General features: G+C 57.6%; 4 protein-coding genes across 4 annotated transcripts; 1 reads left to right on the forward strand and 3 right to left on the reverse strand.

Moving 5' to 3' along the window:
* Nucleotides 1-298: 298 nt before the first annotated feature.
* kapC (putative transcription factor kapC) lies at nucleotides 299-2192 on the reverse strand (the record flags this gene model as incomplete). The annotated part of the gene is made up of 3 exons (XM_032022520.1): nucleotides 299-760; nucleotides 946-1418; nucleotides 2138-2192. 3 exons carry the CDS (start codon nucleotides 2190-2192, stop codon nucleotides 299-301), a joined length of 990 nt encoding a protein of 329 aa, XP_031880546.1.
* Nucleotides 2193-5833: 3641 nt separating this feature from the next.
* On the reverse strand, nucleotides 5834-7771 carry CGGC5_v003889 (Uncharacterized protein; the record flags this gene model as incomplete). Its single annotated transcript, XM_032022518.1, has 4 exons — nucleotides 5834-7162; nucleotides 7220-7234; nucleotides 7411-7491; nucleotides 7652-7771. 4 exons carry the CDS (start codon nucleotides 7769-7771, stop codon nucleotides 5834-5836), a joined length of 1545 nt encoding a protein of 514 aa, XP_031880491.1.
* A 298-nt stretch (nucleotides 7772-8069) lies between these two features.
* Nucleotides 8070-8731, forward strand: omt2 (Pterin-4-alpha-carbinolamine dehydratase; the record flags this gene model as incomplete). The annotated part of the gene is made up of 3 exons (XM_032033325.2): nucleotides 8070-8336; nucleotides 8395-8457; nucleotides 8504-8731. 3 exons carry the CDS (start codon nucleotides 8070-8072, stop codon nucleotides 8729-8731), a joined length of 558 nt encoding a protein of 185 aa, XP_031887688.2.
* A 419-nt stretch (nucleotides 8732-9150) lies between these two features.
* On the reverse strand, nucleotides 9151-10260 carry CGGC5_v003891 (Methylsterol monooxygenase; the record flags this gene model as incomplete). The annotated part of the gene is made up of 4 exons (XM_032033324.1): nucleotides 9151-9804; nucleotides 9855-9998; nucleotides 10052-10163; nucleotides 10247-10260. The coding sequence occupies 4 exons, from the start codon at nucleotides 10258-10260 to the stop codon at nucleotides 9151-9153; spliced, it is 924 nt and encodes a 307-aa protein (XP_031887689.1).
* Between the last annotated feature and the right edge of the window lie 775 nt (nucleotides 10261-11035).

Raw genomic sequence — 11035 nt, forward strand, 5'->3', positions numbered from 1 at the left:
GGTCCTGCTGAAACCGAGTACTTCTCGAATGCTCGAAATGAGGGCTGCTGCTGCCTCCTCTTCCACTCACACAACAACCGTTCTCTTTTGATAAGTAGCGCAAGCCTGAGGCTTTGGCCCAAAAATACCCCTACTCGGGAGTCTTGACTCAGGAGTAAGGTGGCTAGAAAATACAATTCATCCCTCAAACGCCTGCCCCTTGGTAATATCTTGACAAACCATTATACCGCAACGCCAACTAAGCATAAACATTGAAAGGCGAGGCGTCGGTCCAGGATCAGCACGTCCACGGCGAGCCCTACATCGACGCGGTCGGCGCAGCCGGAAGGCCGTCCTGCTGAAGCTGGCTGTCAATCTCCTCGCCCTCGCGCCGTGTCTCGTCCTTGCCCTGCTGCTCCGGCGAGAATGCCTTTTCAAACTGCTGGCGTCCCGCGAGCTGCTCCTGGGCGGCCAGTCCTGCGACGGCCTGCGCGACGGCCTCGAGCGGCGTGCCGGCGGCCGGATTGCTGGGCGCGACCTCGGGGGCGCTCGTCGCGGCGGAGGCGGGCGGCATGGGGGGCTGCGCGAGGTTGACGTTGGGAGGGGGCTGCGGGATCTCGCCCTGGGCGTCCAGCAGCCGCGACTGCAGGTGGATGACGTATTCGCGAAGGGCGTAGTTCTCTGACTGCATCGCCTTGTAGCTCTGCTCCATCTCCATGTAGTCCCGGACCTGCTGCTCCAGCTTCTTGATGTAATGCTCCTTGCGCTGGCGGAAGGCTCTCTGTTCGACATGTTAGTCTCTGTCAATTGGCGATCAAATCAAAGGCGCGGACGTGTCAGATGCGCTTGCACCGACGGGACCGCAGTCAGACGACCTAGGTGACGCAGTAAGCACCGAGACAGCTCCTGCGACCCGCACCAGTCACGCGCCCCCGGCGATCCAGCGCAAACCGTATCAAGACATACCTGGGCAGCTCTGTTTTGCGCGGCGCGCTTCGACTGCGAGAGCTCGCGCTTCGCCTTGCTACCGGCTCCACCGTCGTCCAGCGCCATAGCTGTCGAGGCGGGATGGGTCGGAGGAGGAGGGGCAGTCGACGGGCCGGCAGCGGTAACGGGAGGAGCGGCTTGCTGAGGCGGGGGAGGGCCAGCGGGCATCATGTTCACGTCTGGCGCGTGGACGTTGCGAGCGGCTCGAAGATCGGGGTGGATATGCGCTTCGGGGTCGGCGTTGTTGTTGGAGCTGCTGTTGTTGACTATCGGCGGCAAGACGTCAGAGGGCGGCGAGTTCGTGCCGTTACTATAGCCATGAGCAGGCGACGCGGTCGGTGGTTTGGCAGCTTGGGGACGAGCTCCGCGAGATGGGGCCGTCGCGTTGTCAGACGAGATGGGCGTGGTGTGCTGGCTTAGTAGCTCGAGCTGCGCTGCCAAGTGGGCTGTTTCTGTGGAGAGTACATATCATGTCAGCGAGACCGTCCGAAACAAACTCCGAGGCTTGTCAAGAAGCAGAGCCAGTGATTTGGGTTAAATAAGACGAGTTGCAGCTCGATGGAAGCGTCGGCATCATGAAGGGAAAAAAGTTCCCGAGAGAGCAGGGGTGTGAGAGAGGCGGCTGGGAAGGTGTAAGAAGGAGAGACGGACACAAAAGCCGCAGCTCCCTCTGTACCTGGCGCGTCTGGTTCTGGAGACTGAAAGGACCGAGATGCTGCCAGATACTGCCGCTCAAAAGACGGGGTTGGGGGGTAAGAGTGATTACATATCACCGAGAGACGAGACAGTAAAGAGAGCGGGAGAGCGCAACCTCTTGGGATGTAACGGATATCGCTGATTGCAACGTAGTTTTAACGTGAAAAAGAAGCCTGCCTCGGGCAAGAGTATATGGGAGTCGGGCCAGGTACAATGGAGAAGCAGTGAGCGATGGATGATGAGGTAAGGCGACTGACAGGCTAGGTCGAGTCGGTGGTAAGAAGGACGAGAGAGTGAGTGTGCAGCGCGCGAGCGCAGAGGGATGGGGATGGGACGCTCGCGGGACAGGCGGGAATTGCTCAGGCTTGAGGTGGCCGGGCGGAACGGGAGATGGAGGGCTGGATAGAGCAGGAGACGGAGATGGGAATGGCGACGCTTGGAAGGGGAATAACGAGAAAGGCAGACCACTACTCACCTGTATTAGTGGTGGTATTCGCGGACGCAGAGGGCGAGGGTGAAGCGCTCTGCATCTTCAAGCTCCGGTTCTGACTCAGCATGAAGTGGACGGAGGATTGATTACTACAGGCACCCGAGAGGACTTATAAAGAGGGCCCGGACGATGAGACTGGTGGATGAGACGGGCGACCGATGCGGCAGTTCGAATATGTTTAGGTAATCGTCTGCGACCTTAGCGCGTCGAAGAGGAGGGGAACCTGACGAGGGTGTGGGTAGCTGCGATGGGTTGTGTTGTGGGAAAAGCGTGTTGGAGGTGGACGCGGTAACGTAAGGTGAGGCAGGGAAAGTGGCCCGTGGAGGGACACAAGTATCCGAAGGTACCGTTGTGGTGAGGTAAGAACCAAGGAAAGGGAAGGCCGTCCGTCGCCCGCTTGCCGTGCGAGTGGTAAGGGTGAGTGACGGGTTGCGTTGAGGCGGGAGCAGCAGAGGTGAGCAGTCGCAGCAGCAGCAACAACAAGGTGAGGTAAGGCAGGTGGCAGGCCGCGGGTGGTGGTCCTAGCTTGGACCTTTTTCTGATCCGCGGCAGCATGCAAAATGCGTCCCGTCCCTCTTTTTTTTTTTTTTTTTTTTTTTTTTTTTCTCACGCCAGTTGGTACCAATGCGCCCAGGTGCGGCCAGGTGGTGGTGGTGGTGCTGGTGGTGGTGGTGTGGAAGGGGAGCTTGCCTGGTGGACAGCTCTGAGCTCCAGCCTCCGAGCGCACGTCGATGGGAGCTTGATGGAGGGAGGGGGTGGGTGGGAAGGCAGGTGAATGGACGAGAGGGGGGAATTGCCTGGTGGCTTAGAGAGCTGCTTTGAGGCGTTGAGTGTGTCGTGTCGTCCTGTTTCCTGGTCGCCAAAACCACGCAGGCACGCAGGATTCCTGTGATGGATGGATCGAGAGTCGAAGCTGCCTTTCGAAGGGAAAATCGAATGGCTGGGGGGCGAAGGATTGGCTGATTGGATTCGGATGCGAAAGACGAAGGGACGCGACGAGACGAAGAGAATCTCGGTAGGGCGGATGCTTGTAGCAGGTAGCAGCAGGTACCAACAAGAGGTCCCAGGGCGGTACTTTCGTCCGCTGTTCCGACCCGGTGCTCTGTTGCTCCTCGCAGGTAGCTCAATGTATCTTTCTTGGAGAGGGAGACAGCTGCCAGCCTGCCTGCCGGAGCCGACGGGGCAGATGGTCACCCAACAAGGTGAGAGTACCAGCAGACCGTCATGCTTCAGCCAACCGATCTCATCTTGTATTTCAATTCCTGAATATTGAACTTTATGCATTGCTGACGGCCATCCAATTCTGCGTTTTGTCCACATCTCATCTGTCAAGATAGCTAGCTTATTGTGTCATCTCTTGAGTAGAGGACTGGCTACCTCTCGGCCTGAGGTAATCAATCAGGTCTGGATTCAATGGACAAGCGAATCGGTGTCTCCTGCATGCTTCACCCAGCTAAATGTACAGGCTCAGCTGCGCACCGAGCTGAGGACCTGTAATCACCACATGCGCGATACCGCACAGTACCTGTCCTGCTGTGTAGCCTCGAGCGCTCCCTTTGCCGTCAGAGGAGCTGCTGTGTCAGGCAGCACAGGTCAGCCACGTGATGCCGTCTGTTTCGATTGGCCATTCCCTTCTGGCGGCTCGCAATCGCATTTGCTTTCGAGCGGTGCTGCTGATGATTCACCGAGGTCTGTCTGGCACCCCGAGGTACCTCCTTTGACACGGAGTTGTTCCACGCATCCGATGCCCCGGCTACATGGCCGTCGGGCGTGACAAGTTACCTAGTACTGTCAGCAAGACTGGTTTGTCAGCACAGCGACGAGGGGCCGGGTCCGCCAGTGGGTTTATTGGCTGGATCTGGTCTGGCGCAAAGAGTGACGGCACCCAAACGCGATCCCATACAGAGAAAACAATTAAGCGGGACAAATTACCTCATCCGAGGCGTCTCCACAGGGGCCAACCCAACACCACAACCACAACCATGACCACGACCGCCCGCCTGCGTCGATACACTCACGGCGAGGCGACGGACATGTCGAAAGAGCCGACCGGAACCCGGTGCCAGGCCTCTCCAACCAGACTGCGCGGCCAAGGCAGATGCATTAAATCAGGGCAGGTGAAAAGTACCCCTGTACGCAACCACGAGCGAATTTACCGAAGCCTCACCGAGATATTCCCTATTCGGCAGTAGGTAGGGCGATGCCAGCGCCATCGCGCGCGGACTGGTTCCCACGTTGCTGCTGTCAATATATCCCGCTTCACTCGACTCTCGCGTCGACATGTCAGGCTTGGGAAAAAGCCGCACTTGCAGACCGCATGGTCTCGGACAGCGAGCACCGCGACTTCCGTTGTTTGACTTACATAAGCCGGTGGCTTGGCGTACCTGCATCCACCTCTGTTGCATTTGGCGGAGTTCAACCCCGGTACTTTCTGACGATGCGGTCTGGCCAATGACATGTTACTGACTCGATTACGTGATGATGCATTTGAGCATTGCGTCGCAAGGGTCGTTGTTGGGTTGTTCATAGACTGCTGGTAAGCCCGGGCTGACTTGTGGCAGTTGACTTTGAGGTGAAATAGAGCGCAACAACAACTTCAGATTAAATAATGAGCCCAAAGGGTGCCGAAGACAGCATTCGGGTTTCATACCAAGTTCACAACAACGCTCCAGAGCATTGTACCTCTAAGTAACTTAAGCCTTCATTTGGCTGTAAACGAGTGAAGTTGGAGCTGAACGTAAGAGAAGACCTCTGCCAGGTTGCTGCTTTTTTGATCCATCGGGCTCAGATCTGATAAGAGCCTGGACAGGTTCGCTGTCCATGATGCTTTGGATTGATGCAACGAATAAAAGTCGACAGACAGATACACATGAATAACAAGAGACTTCACCAAGTGCCCTTTCCACGAAGCATTCCAATCTACAGACTCTTGCATGATGGGCTCTGAGTAGCTCACTCAGCTACACATGCCACTCCGTCGGCTCAAAGGTGGTCTTCGGACTTCCGCACATCCGTCAACATTCTTCTATTCAGCTGTCCAGGGATAGATCTCGCCGTTTGCGCCAAGCTATCAAATCATCTATGACATTCATCCACCACAGCTCGCCGCTTTACCGGCCATCCCATTGGCTTCCTGCCAGCAAGCTCTGCACTTACACCAAACAGCCATGTCCATCTCGGCAATGACAAGAGCAAACCACATGGATGGTACCGTGTTGTGGGGGAATCCCGCCGAGATCAGATTGGACGTCTTGCTTACTATGCAGCAACTCAAACACGGCAGCATGCATCCTTTCGAGGGAGGGGCATGGCAGACTATGATAATCAACCCAACGCCAGTCATGACGGCTCGCTAATGCATCTATAGGACGATTCCATCACCTACAAGCATGCATGGTGCACAGTCAGCGTTGCGGCGGCTGGAATGCCCCGCTCCGGCTGTGAATATGCGGAGTTATGAACGAACCGACGAGTCTGACGGCGCGAGGAGGCCCAGAAACGGGATACCACGAGCTACACAACAAACCAAGACGCAGTCTACCGTCTTGGCGGCCCTGAACTGGCGGACGAGGCTCCTCCCCAGCCGACGAGATGCGGAATACCGCTATCATTGACAAGACGATTCACCAAACTACTGATTTTTTTTTTTTTTCTTGCCATGCTCTCCTCATACCAGCACACTCAAGGAGACTTGAACAACCTCCCCCCTTTCCAGACGTGCGTAATGTTCTCCTGGTTCAACAGCACCTTGATATCGTCGAGAGGACTCTTTGTAACGGCAATCAGGTCCGCATCAAATCCCTCTTTCAACTGGCCACTCAGGGGCGCCATCCCGCCGAGAACTTCAGGGGCATTGGCCGTGCCGGCCTCGATAGCCTGCAACGGCGTCATGCCCCTCTTCACGGCCCATTCAAGCTCCCTGGCGTTGTTTCCGTGCGCCATCTCCTTTGTGTGGTCGCTGCTGAGCGTGTCCGTCCCGAGAGCGATCTTGATGCCCCTCTTGATGGCCAGCGCATACGAGTCCGCGGCCCTCTGGAGGAGCTTCTCGATCTTGCGCGCCATGTGCGGCGGCAGCGTGGGATCCTTGCTGACGGTGTTGACAATGTGCTGTGTAGCCACGAAGATGGCCCCCTTCTCCAGCATGGCATCGGCAACCTCGTCGTCCAGGTACATGCCGTGCTCGATGCTCTTCACGCCGGCCCGCAGCGCAGCCATGATACCCGCCTTGCCGATGGCGTGAGCCGCAACCGCTCGGCGGGAGCGCGCGGCCTCGTCGACGATGGCCTTGAGCTCGTTGTCCGAGAACTGCCTGTCTTCGGGGTCGTCCAGCACGCTCAGTACGCCGCCGCTCGAGCAGACCTTGATACACCGCGCGCCGCGACGAACCAGTAGCCTCACTTGCTTGGTGCAGTCGTCCGGGCCGTCCGCGATGGCGCAGGGCCCGCCGCACCGGGCGAAGTTGACCATCGTGTCGATGGGAGACGTGTGCTCGTCGCCGTGACCGCCGCTGATGGACATGGCGGCGATGGAGGAGTACACGTTCGGGGCCACGAGGCGCCCAGACTCAATGGCGGGGACGAGGTCACCGGCGTACCCGCAGAGCTCTCGGACGGAGGTGTAGCCGGCCATCAGCGTCCTCTCGAGGTCTGCGACGGTGACGGCGCCGATGAGCGCATTGGAGCCGGGTAGGAAATTGAACATGCCCTCCTTGAAGTCGGTCGCAACGTCCATGCCCATGAAGTGGACGTGGACATCCCAGAGGCCCGGCATCACGACGGGGACGCTGACGGGGTTGGCCGATCGATACTTGTCCGGCAGCTCCTTGGCCAAGCCGACGAAGGCAATCTTGTCATCCACCACGGCGACGGCGGCATCGCTGAGGGGATTGCCACGGCCGGGTATGAGCAGATCGGCCAGAATGACGGTGACGCTTTGGTCTTGTGGTGTCTGAGCAGGCGGCATCTCGTCAAGTCGGTCGGCTATGTCGAACTGGGTTGCCTGTGATGCTGCCTGTGCTGGCGCTGTGCGAAGAGGAACGCGCATGACACTCAATCGTTCGGGTCATACGATGAGTTGAGTGAGCTGGCAGGTGCAATAGTTAGACGCGGAGACACACTCGCCTTTTGACTCGTTTGCAGTGCCGCAGAGGATGAGATGAACTCTGATCAGGATTGCGTAGGACGTCGAGAAGCTTATACGGATAACGCGCGGGGTAGTTGATAACCCCTAGCTGATAACCAGGGGAGCAGATCTCTTACCTGGTCCGCTTCTCCCAGTGCTATCGTAAAGCAGTCAACCGGCGTCAGCAGCATGGTCTTGTCGGGATTCACCTGCCATAACTAGAAGTGAGCTTGTTAGTGCATCACTCGGATCAGCAGTAAGCTTAATGTGGGAATACTGCCAAGCTTAGGGAAGTGATGCTACACCAAGCTTACACCCCTGGCTGGCTCACTCAATATGGGCTGCTTCCATCCACGATGGGAAGCTTGGGTCAATTACCGGCGGGATGACTTGAATCGAGGCTCTCAAAGTCGCCAGGAACCCCTCGCTCGTGAGAATGAGGTTGAGGTTGATCAGCCTCTCGCGGACCGACCCGCTGAAGCCATAGCTCCTGATCATGTCCCCGAGGCCCTGTCTAGTGTATTCCGATACAAGGGCTCATGCAGAAGTGCCATCGAAACTTAAGTATGAACATGAATATGAGATTCACTCGAATCAAAGTGTTGTTGCTTCTTTACAGTTCATGAGGAGTGAGTTCCATTTCCCCACCTGAGCTCGGCCACAGACCAAGGTACGTACACTCAACTCCTCAAGCACCGCGGCTCCCACTGGTGGAAAAGACTTACATCCATCACACCTCATCACCACCTCACCTCTGCCCTCACTCACCTCTCACCCCCCCCCCCCCCCAACGGCCATGAGCGCCCCTTCACTCCTACGACACTTTGCAACACCCGCGCGGTCAGTAGCAGCAGCCTCCCGCCTTGCCTCGTCAATTCGATACACACAGCAGTTCCGCAGCATGGCCAACGCTCAACCGCAAGCCCGCTTCAGCGAGGGCTCAGATGAGGCATCCCTCTCGTCGACGCTGGACACTCTCCTCAGCAAGGGCCGCTGGGCGCTCGTAAACGAAGGCGAGGCCGTCGAGCGCAACTTCAAGTTCAAGAACTTTGCCAAGACCTGGGTGCGTTTGTAATGTCTCCCCATACCTGTAGATGTGATGGACTGACACCACGGTCCAGGACTTCATGACGGCAGTGAGCCTGCAGTGCAAGACTCACAACCACCACCCAGAGTGGTCCAATGTATGTGTGCGCCTTCACTTTAGCGTGACGAAACTGACGGGAACAGGTCTACAACACGACCTTCATCCGCTGGACGACACATAGCCCCAAAGGCCTATCCGTCAAAGACCTCAAGCTCGCCATGATCTGCGATGCGCTGGCCAAGGACTTTGGCGAGGTCGAGGCACCGGCTGCCGAGACCCCTGATGAGGGCGCCAGCTGCGGGATCAGGGGGCTGGCGGACAAGGCCGCCGGCACGGCCGGGGACTGCTGCGTCCCGAAGCCGAAGAACTGACGTGCCCCCACCACTACGTGAGAAGCTTTGCGGCCGGTGGGTGGATTCATGGGACGAACGGCCGGAGCACGCCCCGCCTCTGTACACTGCTGTATGATATCACTTGGGGGCCGTTTTCAACGAGTGTTGTGCTGTAATTAAGTACTTTACTACGTGCCATTGTGCGGGTGGCCTCCCCAATATTTACGTCAGAAATCGCATCAGCATTTTGCACACCCATCAGTCCCTCTTCGAACGCCGCCCCAATGATATTAACGTGACTACGTAGCCCGTCTCGGGCCGTGTCGTTCGCTTCCTTGCGGTAGTACCGTCCGCCGCGTCTATAAGTCATATCGGGGGATACCCATCGGTATCCATAACGTGCCGTTTGCGTCGTCGCTCAGCGGCCGTGTATCGTCATAAGTCTCGTATGACCTTGTCTACTGAGCCTTTTGAGCCTTGATGGCCTTGAGCTTGCGCTCGCGGCGCTTCTTGTGGGCCTCGGCGCCAGCCTCGGTGTCGAGGCAGTAGTCCCACCAGCGGAAGGAGGAAGCGTAGTTGCCTATGAACTTCTCGTGGTGCAGGTCGTGATGGTCGGCGCCGGCCCAGAAGGGCAGGAAGTGACGTAAGCTCCAGGGGAAGTCGTAGCCGCTGTGGGCGTCGATGGCCTGGAAGAGACGGAGGACGATCCAGGCGTACATGGTCAGGAGGTGGAGGTCGCCGGTCAGGGTAACCCAGAAGATGGGCGAGCCGACGATTCCGATACCCAGCAGCATGACCTCGATGGGCGAGGCGTACTCGGCGGCGAGACCGAAGGGGGCCGAGTAGTAATGGTGAAGCTTGTGGATGGCCTTGTAGAGGGGCCCGTAGTGCAGGGCGCGGTGGAACCAGTAGTGCCAGGAGTCCTCCATGACGAAGAAGATGGAGATTTGCATGGCCATCTTCCAGAGGGGCGGGAAGGGGACGCCGTACTCCATGCCGCACCAGGTGGCCAGAGGGTGGAAGAGCCAGATTTGAGGCAACTCAACGGTGAAGTGGGAGATGAGGACGACCATGGCGCAGTCCCACTGCTCCTTGAGTGTCGGCATTTTTTGCTAATAACATGTTAGGTGTGTTTTCTATTGTCGAGCAGCAGGCGGCTTACGGGTTGGATCTTGTACTTGTGGAACCAGGGGATGAGGTCGAAGATGATGAAAGGCAGACTGCGGCCAAAGTAGACGGTCTCGTGCATGACGAAGCTCATGATGCCGGTGGCGAGGGTATCGTTCTGCATCCAGAGGTACCAGGCCTTCATAGTGTTAGTCGTGTCGCGCGTAGCTATCGGGTATTCGGTGAACGTACGGCCCAGAGGCGCTCAAAGTAGTTGAGCTGCACATTGTACTTGGAGACCTCCTCAAAGACGCTAAAGTAGGGCTGAGTGTGGTTGAAGGCCGTGTTGATAACGGTCGAGTTGCTGCGCAGACGGAAGCGTTAGCGGCGGGCTCGAGGATATGTCATCGGGATAGGGGGCGCGGAGGCGGTCGGGAGGACACTCACATGAAGGCGGCCATGATGGCGGGGAGCGCAGATTCGCTTCACGATGCGCAGGATTACCAGTCTGCAGGGTGAAAAGTTGTAAATCGAGTATGTAGGAAGAATGAATGAAAGCAGCCACCCTTCTCGACGATGCGCGAAGGCGAGATGCAAGCGGTGGGTGTGATAAGAAAAAAAAAAGACAGCGAGCGTCAAGGTCGGAGGCAAAAGGGTCCAGGACCGGGTCTTGTTGAGGTTTTATCCATGGATCATTTCGGTTGACGGGGAAAGGAAATGGCAAGCAGCAGAAAAATACTGGACATGCCTTAGCTCGGGGTTGTGCTATGAAAACGCCCCTGCACATCGAGGTGTCAGCCAGCCAATGGCGTGTTGCGCCTGGACATGAGCCCATGCAGTCTGTGGGTCCTTCCGTCTTCCGTGGCGGGCCCGGCCAGTCAGAAGCCAGCGTGCCCTGGCGACTGGGTCGGGCGGTGTGAGGGCCACGGGAGGCGAGAGGTGTGCTAATCAGTGGGGTGGAGGGCCATTGACACGCTGAGAGAGTGCTAAAGGTACAGCGGCCACCGCAGACGCCGAGGCGCGCACGGGGCATGGAACATGGGACAGAGCTCCTTTTTTGTTCTGTGTCAAGCATGTTTCTAGACGAACGTTGCTGTCTAACGAAGCTAATGCTAAAGCAGCTTGGATGGCTTGTCGGGGGTGACAGTCAGCACTCAATTGGGGGGCTTCAGTCAGATACGGATACGGGTCATCAAGTGAAGGCGACAGACAGAAAAGGGGACGGGAGGACCAGGA

Source organism: Colletotrichum fructicola, assembly GCF_000319635.2.
Source record: "Colletotrichum fructicola Nara gc5 chromosome Unknown KSG_Nara_v1_contig02, whole genome shotgun sequence".
Classification (NCBI taxonomy): Eukaryota; Fungi; Ascomycota; class Sordariomycetes; order Glomerellales; family Glomerellaceae; genus Colletotrichum; species Colletotrichum fructicola.